At 49.3% G+C, this 15,921-nt stretch overlaps 2 protein-coding genes across 3 annotated transcripts in view; one reads left to right on the forward strand and one right to left on the reverse strand.

Annotated features, from left to right (window-relative positions):
- Positions 1-3,881: 3,881 nt before the first annotated feature.
- Positions 3,882-9,078, forward strand: MAL (mal, T cell differentiation protein). Its single transcript, XM_049818252.1, has 4 exons — positions 3,882-4,000; positions 7,399-7,566; positions 7,749-7,883; positions 8,233-9,078. The coding sequence occupies exons 1-4, from the start codon at positions 3,914-3,916 to the stop codon at positions 8,305-8,307; spliced, it is 465 nt and encodes a 154-aa protein (XP_049674209.1). The 5' UTR covers positions 3,882-3,913; the 3' UTR covers positions 8,308-9,078.
- A 5,835-nt stretch (positions 9,079-14,913) lies between these two features.
- Positions 14,914-15,921, reverse strand: part of MRPS5 (mitochondrial ribosomal protein S5) — a 67,392-nt gene continuing 66,384 nt past the window's right edge. For both annotated transcript variants that reach the window (XM_049818244.1, XM_049818245.1), the window contains exon 11: positions 14,914-15,501. In XM_049818244.1, coding sequence (XP_049674201.1) covers positions 15,277-15,501 — 225 coding nt within the window. In that variant the 3' untranslated portion in view covers positions 14,914-15,276. The remainder of the gene's footprint in view (positions 15,502-15,921) is intronic.

Genomic DNA, 15,921 nt, shown 5'->3' on the forward strand with positions numbered 1-15,921 from the left:
CAACTCCCAACATATTGATAGCTGCTTTTAGTAACATGCTGCTTCCCAACCAACAGAGGAGGACACGAAACAAAATAGGAGAAGCCATAGCTTCAAGAAATTATATTCTAATAACAAGCAAAGAAGGGGTTCTTCAAAGCTTACTCAGCCCTGCTGAACCGAACCAAGTACTGGTGTCCTTGGGACAGGACCAGTCCCATGGTCCTAGGAACAGGAGGGCTACGTAGCTTCAGCTCTACCCCTTACAGAGAGAGCTATCCCCGCTCTGAAGTTGTCGCTGTGCAGGTCTGTGCCTGCGCTCCCCCTGCTTTCTGCTCTACCTGTTTGCTGACTGGTTTGTATGTCTGTCACGTAGGTAAGTTTTTATACATATGTATACCTGTGTAATCTTATGGCACATGTAATCTCACTAGATAAGCAGTAAATTAGGCACATACAGCAAAATCACTCTCCAACCTTTGAAGAAGAAGTCGTGAGTCCCCTGCATGATATTTGTGGCAGGGGGTGGTCAGCATGGATTCTGCATTTAAGTGAGAAAATGTCATCAGAAAAAACCTCATAGAATTATCCACTCAAGTTGTCTTGCTTCAGTGAACTAGTTGGGGGGGGGGGGGGGAAGGGAGGGAGCACTCAAGATCTCAGTAAGGGGTATTCCTTCACACCCCTTCACAGTCTCACCAACACTGGGGCACTGCACTTGCTCTACCACCTAATCCTCACCCTCATCTACCCCCTAAGGCCTCTTCAAGCACCCCTGGACCCTGTCTGGTGTGTCCTGCCCAGGGACTTTAACACATGCTCGTTGTGCTTGCAATGCTTATAGCAAGTCCTGGTGATGATTGTTTTTCAGGCAAGTTTGATACTCCAAACAACCTGGGCTCAGGCCTATGCCAGAGGATCCTTCTCTTTCTGGTCATCTTCTTGTGCACATTGTATAAAATAAGGTGGGGAGGTCCCTAAAGTGGGGACCATCCCCGTCCCTTAATCTGCTTATTAAAAGCATTTGTCCAAATTTTCTGAGTTTGCAGCCTCCTCCAGCCATCTGCCCCACTGCTTCCTCTGTAAGGGAAAGTTTTCACACTGTCTTCCTTTCTTGCACTTGATGCCCCCAGTCTCTCTGTTTCCCTCGTATTCAGGGCAGGGGTCTACTCTCCCCATTTCCTCCTGCCTGCCAGCCTGCTGCAAAATGAACCCGTCATGCTCCCAGCCAGAAGGATCTGCACCAACGGTGCAGGTGGCACCATTATTCCAACGTAGCTGCTCACGTAGCCTCGCTACCACGCTCAGCGCTGCCCAGGGTACCCCATTCCTGCCCCAGGGCTGCGACACCAGCTGCTGCCATCACTGGAAGCAAAGCAGCGATGCCTGAACGTGCCCTCCACTGCAGCTGTGAGGACGCTGGCTGGAGGCTCTTGGCCAGAGCTGACAGTGGCAGTTATCAGGGCTGCATGTGTGTCGTGGTTTAACCCCAGCCAGCAACTAAGCACCACGCAGCCGCTCACTCACTCCCCCCCCACCCAGTGGGATGGGGGAGAAAATCGGGGGAAAAAAAGTAAAACTCGTGGGTTTAAGAATGGTTTAATAGAACAGAAAGGAAGAAACTAATAATGATAATGATAACACTAATAAAATGACAGCAGTAATAATAAAGGGACTGGAATATACAAATGATGCACAGTGGAATTGCTCACCACCCACCCACCAATCGATGCCCAGTTAGTCCCCGAGCGGTGATTCCCCCACCCCCACTCCCCCCAGTTTATATACGAGATGTGACGTCCCATGGTATTAGAATACCCTGTTGGCCAGTTGGGGTCAGCTGCCCTGGCTGTGTCCCATCCCAACTTCTTGTGCCCCTCCAGCTTTCTCGCTGGCTGGGCACGAGAAGCTGAAAAATCCTTGATAAACACTACTTAGCAACAACTGCAAACATCAGTGTTACCAACATTCTTTGCATACTGAGCTCAAAACACAGCACCTCTATCCCAGCTGAAACCAGGACAATGTGCCAGGTGTGTGGGGCCAGGAATGAGGCAGTCCTACCTCCTGCTCCACACCCTGCACCAAAGACTTGTGCATGGGGACAGCTGCCGAAGGGCAAGCATCATATATAGGGCCTGGCTGAAATGGGCACTTCTTCCATGGGTCACTGGGCCACAGGAATGTGCATTGCCACATTGCTCCTTTTCTTTTCCTGATGTGTCATGTCTTTGTCCTTAGCTTCCAGAGTTGTGTGATTTTGCTAACAAGTAAGCATGTTAAAAAGAAGGAAACACTCCATATTATGGAGAGGGGAATGACTCACTCCCATAGACTCCAGACTAAAAAAAAAAAGAAGAAAAAAAAAAAAAGCAAGCCAAATGGCTTGGGCAATCTCATTATTTTAGGTAATTTTTTTTGCCTTGTGTCATGGTTTAAGCCCAGCCGGCAACTAAGCACTACGAAGCCACTTGCTCACTCCTCCCGTATGGTGGAATGAGGAGGAGAAAATATAAAGAAACACTCATGGGTCAAGATAAGGACAGGGAGGGATCACTCACCAGTTATGGTCACAGGCAAAAAAAAGACTCAACCTGGGAAAGAAACAAAATCGATTTAGTTTACTACCAGTCAAATCAAAAGAAGGATAATGAGAAGTAAAAACCAAATCTTAAAACACCTTCCCCCCACCCCTCCCTCCTTCCTGGATCAGCCCCACTCCCAATTTTCTCCACCTCCTCCCTCCAGCGGCGCAGAGGGACGGGGAATGGGGGCTGGGGTCGGTTCTTCACCCCTTGTCTCTGCCGCTCCTTCCTCCTCAGGGGGAGGAGGACTCCGCGCTCGGCCCCTGTTCCGCCATGGGCTCCCTTCCACAGGAGACAGTCCTCCATGAACTTCTCCAGCGTGGGTCCCTCCCACGGGCTGCAGTCCTTCAGGCACAGCCTGCTCCAGCGCAGGCTTCCCCACAGAGTCCCGGCCATTTTGGGGGACATCCGCTCCCCTGCTCCCCTCCACGGGCTGGGGGGGACAGCCTGCCGCCTCCCCGCGGGCTGCGGGGGCATCCCCTCCTCCCCCGCTCCTCCTCCTTCCCTGACCTCGGGATCCGCAGAGGGGTTCCTCTCACGTCCCACTCCCCCGACTCCCTCACGGGGCGTTCCCCTTCGGAAATCTCTTCTCCCAGAGGCGCTACCGCCGTCGCTGAGGGGCTCGGCCTGGGCCAGAGGCGGGGCCGGCTCCGAGCTGGGGCAGCTTCCAGCAGCTTCTCCCGGGAGCCGGCCCTGCGGACCCTCACCTGCTACCAAAACCCCACTACACAAACCCAAAACAACACCTTGGCATATCCAATCTCCTTCTGAGACGATACAAGTGGTTTGCCCTGCAGTTTGACTGCCCTTGTCTTGGGGCGCGTCTCCGGCTGTGAGACGTTTCTCAGCCCCGCTCCTCGGCGGTGGCTGCCATGGCCTGGTTTGCCCTGGCCGCCCGCTGGCCTCGTGCCCGCGGCTGTGGCCAGCTCACGTGGGTGGGGACGGGCTGATTTACTGTGCAAATAAAGGGGATTGAAGGCTGCCCGGCTGGATGGGCACAGGTCTTCCCTATCACCATCAGATGGAAGGCAGTGCCACCCACCACCGCCCAGGGACTTGCCCTGTGTGCTCAGCCTGTGTAGACAGCTCTTCCGAAAACGCCTCAGGGCTGCCCCCGTCTCCTGAAAACCTCCCGACAGCCACCGAGTAACCCCAGGTCGCAGGGTTTGGCCACAACCGTGCCGTTCACAGCTGTCTTCACCTGCCAGCAGGACGGAGGGAGGGAAGAAGGAAAAGCAGGAAGAAGGGGAGGGAAGGAGGAAGAGGGAGGGAGGGAAGGGAGGAAGGAGGCTGCGTTCGGCAGCAGTCTTGGAGCCAGAGCAGCTGACAGTCACCGTGGGAGGCTCGCCATGTCCTCGGCAACTTCCACCGCCTCTTTACCCAGTGGCCTGGCTGTCCTGACGACTTTCCCAGATGTGCTCTTCATTCCTGAAATTGTGAGTGCTGGCTTTTCCCTGCGGGAGGGCGGATGCTGCTGGTGGGGGCATCCGGCACTCTTGGTGCTGCAGGTGTTGGAGGGATGAGACCGGGCACCAAGCGCGTGGTCCAGGAACCACACCAGGTCGCTGAGCCACAAAGGTCTGGGGACAGCCCTTGATGGGGCTCACCCGCAAAGAAAAAACCGCAAAGAAAAAACCACAAAGCCCTGAGCTGGGGCTCGGCAGTGCTCCTTCAGCCTGCAAGGGGTTTTTGTGGCACCTGTAAAAAGGTTTTGTCATTTCCTAGGTGAGGGAGTTGCTGGCGGTTTTAAACTAGATTGCCAAATTGAGCCACTAAGTTAATTGGAAGATGATTTTAGCTGCTGATACAGGCAAAGGATAAACTGCTTGCTTAAAGCAGGGGGTAAAGGCTAACTGAGGTAATTGTTTGCAGCAGCAAAGAGCCTGGGCTGTGGAAGCTGCACTGCCTAGCTGCAAAATTCCTGAGCTGGAGGTGCAAAGTGCTGGACCGGGGTGTGTGGGCAATGGTGAACAAACACCTTGTAAATTCTTCCCATATTGTAATTTCATTGAGCAGGAGAAGATCATAATCTTAACGGATTTGGCACGGGAGATTAAAAGCAGTTGCTGAGCACTGACTAAAAGAGGGAAAGTTTCAACTGGAACCTTTTTCCTCTGTCCTCTGCACCCACCCGTGAAACCTGCTCTTCTCACAACAGTTTGAGAGGCTTTTTCCAAAGCCTGAGCACTTTCATCCAACATTGAGGGGTTTGGCTGGGTGTTGTAGGATGGCATTCAGACTATTTCACGCTAAAAACTTCAACTTTGCCATCTGGGACCAAGTCCTTTCCTGTCATGCAACTCAGCCCACACTCCTGGAATTCACAGCGTTATCTCATTCTCCTAGTGACAGCAGTAAAGCAAAGATGAACTGGATTAAAGCAGGCATTAACAATGTGTAGAGGAAGGCTTTGCTTCAGCGCCTTCAAATATGGCCTGGGGACTTTTTCTCTGTGCCTGGGCCCTGAGAGCAAGCTCCAGGTTTCCCACAGCTGCACGAAGGAGGGTGCAAAGTCCCTGTGCAGATTCTGGCTGGGCAGACACTTGCCAGCCACCCCTGCCACCGGGCTGTATTAATCCTGGTGCCGAGCGTGCTGTTGGCCTCAGCATTCTTACAGTACGCACTGTGCCTTGAACTGTTTGTAATTCCTGTCTCCAGGGGGTTTGGCAAGGCAGTTTTCTTAATGAGACAAAAATAAGCACCCTATCCTTTGGTTTGGGTCAGACCTGGAAATGTGCATCCTAAAGGTTCAGGAACCACCAGGGAAAGAGGAATGCTGCATAACCGGATTTCTCCATCTCCGGAGGTGTATGACTCCAGGTTGTGCAGATGTATTATCTCTGCTGTGTACAAAGGAGGTGGCTGCCTTGAATCACAGCATTCAGAAGGATAGAGTTTCTCAACTCCTTAGTGGAATCTGAGGTTGCCCGCAGTGGGTTAATACAGTAACTACAAAAAAATTTTGGCATTTCAAATGCTAAGACAGTTGTGAAAATGCCAGAAGGTCCTGCCTGCAGCTCAGATGACTGCCACATCTGGATGTGCTGATTAAGAACTACCATTTTTATTCTGTGAGGCTGGGCTTAATTCTTGTAATCTATTTTATTTGAAGAGCTTTCTGCATATCTGGAAAAGCTAAACCAAAAGCTAAAACAAGCTGAAAACAGAAACATTTTCTTTGTAAAAGGCCATTTGAAAGATAAGTTTTTCTTAGACTGCTGTCCACAACCTGCTGTGGGTTATTACTGAAAGCCTCTTGACCCTTTCCTCATTTTTATGAGTCTGCTGAACAGCAGCGTCATAAAACCAAAGTCAGTAATCAAACCATGTCAAACATACTTGCCCGAGTGAGAAATCACATCCTGGAGAAAGGAGAGATGGGGAGTAGTAAGCAACGAGAAGTGATAGTTCTGCCCCCAACCTCATATCTCACCCCAGTTGTGCTGGATTTTAATGGAGAAACTGTAAGGTTTTCTCCCAGATCTTTAGCTGCAACGCACTCATGGTGTCACCACATGAGTTATTACAGGGACTGGATTAGTGTACAAGTGTCAGGTTTTGGTTGTTACAAGGGGCACCAAAACAGCAGCACTTTGGAAGACCTATTTTCACTCAGATATTTGCAAGGTCTCAACTACATCATTGATTTAATGTATCAATTTGTGTAATGGAACCAATGAACTTTCCTACAAATGTGGGGTGACACAAATGATGTGGCATTTTCTGAGGATCATAAATCAGAAACTTTTTTTCCACTTGCAAAATGCCTCCAAGGAAGTGGAAACGCCATGATTTGTATGAGTTGGCACTTGGATGCTGGCAAAGGCTGGCCTGGGATACACCGGCGATCAGAATGATCTTAGAGTCAGTGAGGCTCTCTTACCTCTGGAGATTTGCCTACAAATCCAAGACCAGCCGGTGATGAGGGATAGGTCCCCACAGCAGCACCGGTCTCCACAGAGTGTGGGTTCAGCTGAGGAGCTCCTTATCATAGGATGCTGCATAGACTAAACTTTGCACAGGTTCAAGAAACAACTGGGCTGATTTGCAGCAGAGAAAAGCTGCTGAGTGCATTTTAGTGCAAAGACACCACCTGCAGCTCAGACATTCCACAGCATCGGACATCGTGCTCTCGTCCTCTTGTGTAGGAATCTGCTAGCGGAGAAAGGATGGAACCTAGATATAGCTGTCCTTGTGTTCCCCACCTCACCAGAAAACCCACAGAAAACTCCCAAGGCTGGCTGAGAAGAACGGGGTCCCACCTGCAGCAGCTGGTGATGAAGGATGACCCAAATAGCTGGAGCAGCAATACAAGTCCTCCTTGCCAGGAACAACTAAAAGCCTCAACCTTATTTCCCCTACCTCGGAGAGTAAAACTGGCCATATTATCTCTCTTCAACCTGTTGTCTGTCCTTTCAGGGTGACATTTGCATGTGGCCTTCATGTGCCATTTGTGCAAGTGAGCTGGGTTTGACACCACTCCTTTCAAGGATCTGTAACACTGGGTGTGAAGCAAATGTGCCCTTCTGAAATAAGCCTCCCTGTTCATCGAAACCAGCCTTCAAAAATGTCTGAACCTCCTGAGCACACTGATGTGGGGAGGGCGTGAATGGCAGTGACACCAGGAGGCAGGGAGGCTTTTTTGGGGTCAAGATCAAAGGCAGATGCTCCCAGCTAAATACCCAGTTTCAAGTGGAGGTTGGGAAGAACTCAAAGGCATCCCTGGGCTATTGCCATATGCAGTGCTAGTGCCAGAGGCATGCGTGGCTTTTGGCTCTGCTCTGGATAAGCCAATTTATCCCACGTTCACCCTCTCTTCCACTTTCACTTGCAGATCTTTGGGGGCCTTGTCTGGATCCTGGTGGCATCCTCGAGGGTCCCGGTACCCATCCTGCAAGGCTGGGTGATGTTTGTCTCTGTGTTCTGCTTCGTCATGTCCACCACCCTCCTGTGCCTCTACAGCTGTGGGGCCCATGGGGGCAGCAGCTCCTGGGTCACCTTGGTAAGTGGATGTGACAAACCTCAGGGCTTCTCCTCTCCCTGGTGTCACTGGTAGACAATTGCCTCCTTTGCTGCTACTGCACTCCAAATCACAGGCCGGGGCTTGCTTGTGTGGGTTCCTTTTTCTTCCCCTTGGCAGTGTGCTCCCTCCTTGGAAATGACTGTATGATCCTTGTTTCTTAGGACATCATCTGCCAGGAGACAGCAGCTCTGTTCTACCTCAGCGCTGCTGTGTTGGAAGCCTACTTCACCTATAGCGTCAGCACGCTTACCGATCCTGTGGTGACGACCATCTACCGGGAGAACATTGCTGCTGTGGTGAGTGCCTGGCAAGCAGGGGCAGGAAGGTGAGGAGGTGACTACGGAGCAGCCCCAAGGGCAAATCTTTACTTGCATCAACCATTCAGGGAGGGGGGGAGAGAAACTAGTCCTGGTCCTGCTACGTATGAATGTCTCCAAACATGCAAGAGTCAACAGAAATATAACTGTGGCAGTACACTCTTCCCCACCCACACCCACCCCCCCAGCAGGAATCTGAGCTTTAACACGTGTTGGATTTGAGTATGCGTGCATCCGTAACAATAATGCATCATGAGGTGTTTGCTCAGTGCAGGAACTCATGCCATATAATAAAAAGTTAACTGGATGATGTGTTTTTCCATTGTAGGTATTCGCATTCGTAGCTACCCTGTTGTACGTGATCCATAAGGTGTGCTCACTCCTGCGATGGAAATCATCCTAAGAGCCTCCCCTCGCAAGTGTGTCTTGTGGTCACCCCATCAGCATGAAAGTTGTTCAACGAATGCAGTTTCCAGGCTGGGTTTGGGTTTTGGTTTTTAATGTGTATGCTATAAACAAGCAGCTTTTTATGTGGGACCCTGGCAACGAAGACAAAGAACCTGCCAGGGAAAGCTATATCCTGGCACAATCTGTTTCCCTTCAGTCTCTTCTGGGTTGGGTACAGTTTGAGGCTTGTAATAGGGGCCCAAATAAAAAAAAAACATCCAGCTTTAGAAAGAATAATATAGTTGGGTTCAGAGTGCTAAAATCTCCCTGAACCACACCTTTATGCCTCCAGGGTTGTTATTGCTATCAGGGGAAGCCTGAACAACCAGCACTAAGGAGCATGAGTATGAAATGGGGTCATTTTAAATGCCACCCATCCATGTAAGCCTGTTTCCTTCCCTAAACCTGCTGTGCCAAAAGAATATTTTCATGCAGTTTCTGGAAATGCCATCTCTGACTTGTAATGAGAAACACAGCAATTGCTTCAGGGGCAATATGAGTTATTGCAACCCCTGAAGGGTATTGCTGAATTATGAGGCACAACCGTAATGCCAGGAATTACCACTGTCTTTAATCCCCCTACAAAATACAATTTAGAAGGTGGACAGTAGACTGTAGGAGAATTGTATGGATTATTAGAATAACCTCTTGAATAAGCAGAGGTAATCAGCTCTTGTCTTTGGTGCATAGCTTCTCTCACATACACCAGTACTATGTCACTAATAAAGATGGGTTTGCTCTGATTTTGCAAATAGATGAGTCGTTTCTGCTATTTCGTCTTTGCCACACATAGGTACGCAAGCCCTGTACAGCCTCAGGAGCACTGCACTGTAACAAGGCAGTGCGTAACGACAAGACACGGATTTAGGCATGAATGAATGAGGGGCCTTTTCTGGTGAGGGGAGCCTGGGGGGCTCTGCAGCCAGGGCCAGGGCATAGACCAACTCCGGTTAATGTCAGTGATGAGGTTCATCTGAATTCTTAAATTTCTCCAGAGCATCAACTTGAGTGAGTGTGCTGGGTATGGCTGGGACAGAGTTACTTTTCTTCACCCTAGCTGGTACGGGGCTGTGTTTTGGATTTGTGCTGGAAACTGTTGATAGCACAGGGATGTTTTTGTTCCTGCTGAGCAGGGCTTGCCCAGAGCCAAGGGCTGTTCTGCTCCTCACCCCACCCCACCAGCGAGCAGGCTGGGGGGGCACAAGGAGTTGGAGGGGACACAGCCGGGACAGCTGACCCCAACTGACCCAAGGGACATCCCAGACCGTAGGACATCATGCTCTGTAATATAGAGCTGGGGGAAGAAGAAGGAGGCAAGGGGACATTTGGAGCGATGGCGGTTGTCTTCCCAAGTCCCCGTCACGTGTGATGGAGCCCTGCTGTCCTGGAGATGGCTGAACACCTGCCTGCCCATGGGAAGTGGGGAATTAATTCCTTGCTTTGCTTTGCTTGTGCGCAGCTTTTGCTGTACCTATTAAACTGTCTTTATCTCAGCCCATGAGTTTTATCACTTTTATTTTTCTGATTCTCTTCCCCATCCCACTGCAGGGGGGGAGTGAGTGAGTGGCTGTGTGGGGCTTAGTTGCCAGCTGTGGTTAAACCACAGCAGTGAGTTAATTTAAATGCGGTTTAAACCCAAGGGGTGTTTTCACGTGTTAGATGTGCCTAATTAGCCCTTCCAGCTTGTGGGGCAAAAATTGCTTCCATTTTGAGTCTGAAGGTCCTGGATACTAACAAGGACTGAGGAACAGAAGGGAAATAAGAATTGCCTTGGAGACACCTCTGTTGCTTCAGATCCAGGGGGGGACTTCTGAGCTGTGACCATGGGTTTGGGTTGAAGCTTTTTAATTGCAATGTGAGGGAAACATTTGATTCTTTTTTGTTGTTTTTTCCTTGTTCAAAACCAGCCTGACCTGTTTTGCTTGTGTTAGTGTGACAACAGCAAGCTCATTGCAACAGAGGTGGAATAAAAAAAAAACCTTTTCAGAGCAAGGAGGGAACTCACAGCCACTTTGTACAACGGCACTTGGTTCTAAAGGTTTAATGTGCACCTGCCGAAACTGGTTTCAACATCACATCATCTGGGGGGGGGAGGGTTGTGCCTAGATTTGCCCTGCTTCTATTAACACCCCTGAAATTAGCATTAAAACACAAAGAGGCCTTTCTGTTTGGGTCTATTTACAAAGGCAGACATTTGCGGTCATACCCTGGACCCTGGGACGCAATATCCCTGTCCACCTCCTGCACCCAGGTGTGGCCAGCACCTCTTCACCAAGCAGCGCTGTCTTTCCCCTTTCATCCATGTCCCTATGCCTTATGGCCATCACATTTACAGCCTATGTCTTGGCAGGGTTCCCATCTCTCCTCCCCAATTCCTTCTGCCTTGCTTTGCCCTTTGCTTCTCCTTTCCCTGCTGCACACCAGTTTACACCAGTCTGCACTAGTTCACTCGCTCTCCCCTTTCCTTCTGGCCCTGCTGCTGGTTTGCTGAAGATACCTCCACACGCCAGCATTAGCGTAACCTTGCTGTAAACCAGCACTGGAAAAAAACAGCGAGGTGCTGCTGGCAGGGGAGTGCTCGTCAGCCCCTGTGCAAGCCGGGGAGCGGGCTGAGACAAGACGGTGGACATGGCATTTGGAGGGAGGCCCTGTGGCCCCAGTGTAACTTGGGCCAAGTCTTTACCTGCGGAGGGCTGGGCAGATAACAAGCTGAATGGCACCTGCCTGGTGCCAGGTGAGTTGCAGCAATATGCACGTTCCCTGCACGGTGGAAAGAAGAGAAAGAAAGAGAAAATGAAAAAAGCACCCAGAGGTCTCCACTGCCATCACGGCCAGCCCTCCAATCGTCTCGATGCAGCCATAAAGACCCACATGCCCTGGAAGCTGGGCAGCCCAAGGCAGCTGCCTGGAAAATGGCACACCTCAATGCTTCCGAAGGGAATGCTGCTGCCCAGAGCTCGGAGAATCTCCCAGGACCTGCAAACCATCTACCTTATGTGCATCAGGTCTCGTCCCCGCAGAGAGCCCCGAGGATAGCACTGGCCTGAGAATTTGCTGTCACCCCACTGGAAACATTGGTCATGATGAACACTGCAGTCTTGATCCTTCTCCCATGGAGACACTTGTCTGGGGTTAATTGCACATTAGCATGGCTCCCCAGAATGCGAGATGGCTGGCTCTGGGGCATGCTGCTTGCACGGGGTTGGCGCTTGCGGTTTGTTGACCACAAGGCACCTGCAGTCCGCGCCTGCAGAGCTGCTCCCAGCCTGGCCCAACATCCCACGCTCGGCATTTGCTCAGACATTTCCAGATCCCCCTAGGCCAGCACCTCATCTTCAACAGCATCCTCCTCATGCCATGTCATGCACCCCTGGGATTCCCTTGCAGATTTAGCTAGATGGAGCAGCCAATTTAAAAAGCCACAAATCAGCCCTTTTTTCAGAGCTTTTACAAGTCCCATTCACACAGTTAAAAACAGTGCAAACCTATCGCACCCCTGCAGCCAGATTTCAACTGGTAGTGTAACTAGAGTGGCCACCTCTGCTCTTCTCCTCCAGCTTCCTCAGCAAAACAAGGAGCTCTTGCAGGCACCTATGCTAGAAAGCAAGCAATCAGGCTTTAGTTAAAACAAACCATCTGCTTGAAGGCAAGTAAAACCTCAGCTCCTGTGATAAAAAGATTACAGACATAGTATTCATTAACTATGCCCAGATTGTAATCTTGGTCACTCTTGCTTAATTAAATAGCTTCTTACCTGCAATGTTAGCTGTTCCCCAAATATTTGTATATTGGATACCTTGCCTCCCGTGATGCAATGAGTTAGAAGCACTTCCATCTTTTCCTGAATTGCAGGAGAGGAATTTTCTTTGTCTGAAAACAAAGAAACTTAATAGAAAATTATGTCCTGCTCCATGGAAAATGTGGGAGTTTCTGACATTTCCCATTTTACCATCAGCTTTATCTGTGAGTGATGAGCAAACTGTATGCTGGGTACAACATCTATACCAGCACCTATATCAATATGAACAAAGTTGTGAAAATGGGAAACCCACAAAAGATTACTTCTATGGAGGGATCAAAGCTCCATGTGGGTCTGTGGCAGAGTCTCGGTCTGCTCCTGCCTCTCCTGACTCAGCTGTGGTCCATTCCCCACCTCTGATCTTTGCACCAAGACCACGGCCCCCTCCTGCTCCTTGGTCTCCCTTACGCTGACAGAATCAAGCACTGGAACCCCATTTGTTTTGTGGGATGGAAATGCCTTATTCCTGATTCATGGAAGTGCTCAAACATGAGTTACTGTCCCGTCGGTCTGAGAAGAGCCCTAAACCTCCTCCAGAGAGCAGAGGCAAGGGCAGAGGAGTCCTGAAGACCCTCATGGGAGCAGATGCAAGTGTAGGTAGTGCGCAGACCTTGGGGAAAGAGGGAAATTTGTGGTTACTACACTGCCTTCTCTGACAAAGGAAAGATCCACTGAGAATAATGTCTTGTTTTACCCTACACTAGCAGTGAGAACAGAAATTACTGAGTGACCAAGAAGGGTTCAAGGGTGATGTCTGTTTGCAGACCTCTACTCACAAAAGACAGGCTGGGACCCTTGTGCCGAGTGATGGCCTGTGCACCTCAGGAGCTGGGAAAATGTGATGCAACATCTCAGGTTGGGATACGCAAGGAACAGTGTTCAGGCCCAGGTCAGCTGGGGAGAGCTGGACTTTACAACTTGCTCTGCATCGGGTGCTGCTAGCTAAGGACCTGTCCCCACAGCTTGTCCTTCTTCAGTCCTTCCTAAGATCAGACAAGGGCCTGCCCAATTCTGCCATCTCGTCCCACTGCGCAGATGGGGCATTGCTGGAGACCTTGACATCACCAACATCCCAGATTTTTCTGCAGCAGTGGCCTTGTATGATCTCCTGTGGCACCATCACCATCCTTAGGCCAGAACATGGTGGGCTTCTCCATATGTGTTAGGCGAGGAAATGGAAGAACAGAGTGCAAGGAAGCAGCAGGACATCTCCAAGCCTGGGTGCAATCACCTGCCACTGACATGCACCTTATTCCCGATTCTGAGAAGAGAGAAAATGCTGGCACAATCCATCTGCTCACTGCAGCACAGGGAAGCAAACAACAAACAGCTGACCCAGTTAGTCACTTCAGGCTCTCTCCACTACCCAAGCTGAGGTTGTTTTGGGTCAGTAGCAGAGCCAACTCACTTCAGCTTAGTGTTTCTGCAATGACAGAGGCAAACTGAAGATCATCTAAACCCAGCAAGATTGGATTACTTTAGCCCAGGTTTATTCATTCTTGATTTTGCTCAACAGTAAGATGCAAGCTAAATGTGAGAATACATTCTCGAACAGTAGTTTGATATGCTACTTACAAGAAAGTTTGCAAACCAAACACTTTGCAATCCTACTGAAGGTGGATTTAGATTGAGTTGGCAAACAGGAATAAAGCCTTCAGCCAACTGCTCAGCAGGCACAGCCTTTGAATTAGAATTTTCATTACCAGAGTGAGATAAAACTCAATTAAATTCACCATGCCTGTTTGTATATACACAACTGCTGTCTTCTGAAACCTGCACTGAAATCAATGCAAAATATTGCTCCTAAATGTCTTTAACATCAGAATTTCAAATGTAAATTCCCAGGCTAGTCTTGAAGTATTTCTAAGGTATTTTCTCCCGTACTAACAAAACAGGTGGTACAAGCATCTTCTGGCATACAGAGAAATGCCATGACAAGCACTCACAGACTGGGAGGCACAGAAGTTAACTCCTGACTTGTTTTATAGCCTGGATTGCTCTAAAACTTTGTGATAAAACATTTTTGGGGTTTGGTTCCACTGTTTCTTTTGCCATGCCCAAGACAAAAACACAGAGTTACCAGGTAAAGCATTATGTCCTCGCATGCAGATGCGGTCTGTTTAACTTCTGGTGGGATTTGGGTGATGGATCCCCTCCAACCAGTGAGCTAAGCTAGCATCTAGCACATACCTTGGTGTGCTTCAGGTGGAGATCTGCTTTCATGAAGGGGTTTTACTCCATCTCCAGTCAGAGGCTGGTGTGTATCACAGACTTGCTCTTTCTCCTTTAATCCTCTGACAGCTGTAGCACTTTCTAAGTTCTGGATAGGGTCCAAGACTCTGCTATGCTCAGTACCAAACTGGCAGAAAATGAAGTTAGGTCTTATCCCAGCACACATGCAGAGGACAGTACTGTAAGAAAGGCTGGACTGCAGGTTTTGTACTGGACTTCTAATGCCAGTCAAAATACTGCAACATCCCACAGGAGACTGTGAAGTGGCTGTCCTCAGATATTTGGGCTCTGCTTCATTTGGGGAACTGCCCCACTTGCATGAACAGTGTTGCACAACTCCAGCTGCTGCCCACCATCACCTTGCTCCCCTTCCCCCCCACCAGAAGACACACAACTTCTACTTTCTGATTTCACGGTTCCCCCACCATAATGAGTGAGCCTAGGGAGTGCACACATTAACTCCACCCACTGCTGCTTGCTTCAAGATCTCCCAGACACTGGCATTTTGCAAAAAAGACCCCAACAAACCCATACTGAACAAATTCTGAGGATCCTTTATTGCTTTCACAATCTTATCTTTTCAGTAGTTTCCCAAGAGCTTGTGAAAGAAACATGGGACCTGTTGATTAAACATCATCTTCAGGAATCAAGTAAATGCATGCTTGAAGACAAATTCATGTTCAACAGCTGTTGCCATCTGAACGTCCCTAGTCAAACAGTGGTCAGAATAATTGTGGAAAAGCAAACAGTGTTACTAAATGGTAGCAACAGCAGCAGCAACATGAGAGAGCTACATGTGCCCTCCTCTGAAATGTAAGCCTAGACAACCTGTCCATTTGGGCTGGGCTTTCCCAGTGGCATCTCTGAGCAGAAGAGACAGAGGGACTGAAGCTTTCACCATACTGTCCGTCTGACATTCGCCCAGGGAGATTTCTTCATTCCCTGAGCTTCTTTCACGTCACTCCACTCCAGCTTTGTGTCTGGAACCTCATCCTCAGGCTCAGGATCCTCACGGACAGGCCCCTCAGGCAGTGCCACGACGATGGGCAAAGGGCCCTGCTCCTCCCGGAACTCCACTACATAGAGACCCTTCTCGTTCGCTAACTGTTGGTGAGTCTCCTGGGAGTAGGAAAGAGAAAATACAAATCAAAGCAATGATAGACAATGTTGGTTTACTTCAGGTCAAGCTCTACATGGTATATGGGGTAGGAAAAAAAAAAAAGTAATTTACCAATAAACAGTTTAAACGTGTGTAAATTAAATGATTTGTCAGGCTCATTCTCATAGGTTTCAAATGAGCTAATTGCATAAGCAGCAGGAATTCAGACAGCTAGACTGCAGATGTACTAGCATTACAATGTCATCCTAGAGGAACTGGCTTCTGGAAAGGATCTGGCCAGAAAGGCACATCCTGCTAATAAGGATACATGTCGGCACTTCAGTAATGTGCAGTAAAGTTTTTCTGTCTTTATATGGACAAAAATTTTGCTTTGACAACAGTAAAGTGCTTATTACTGCCCTGACAGGTAATATTAGCTA

The sequence above is a fragment of the Accipiter gentilis genome, chromosome 15 (genome assembly GCF_929443795.1).
Source record: "Accipiter gentilis chromosome 15, bAccGen1.1, whole genome shotgun sequence".
NCBI lineage: Eukaryota > Metazoa > Chordata > Aves > Accipitriformes > Accipitridae > Astur > Astur gentilis.

What these genes read in the sequence shown, in the direction of transcription:
- MAL (XM_049818252.1), top strand. Translation starts at nt 3,914, where the DNA reads ATGTCCTCGGCAACTTCCACCGCCTCTTTACCCAGTGGCCTGGCTGTC. An exon ending in TGCTCTTCATTCCTGAAATT is followed by an intron (nt 4,001 to 7,398) that starts GTGAGTGCTGGC and finishes TTTCACTTGCAG; the next exon opens with ATCTTTGGGGGCCTTGTCTG. An exon ending in GGGAGAACATTGCTGCTGTG is followed by an intron (nt 7,884 to 8,232) that starts GTGAGTGCCTGG and finishes TTTCCATTGTAG; the next exon opens with GTATTCGCATTCGTAGCTAC.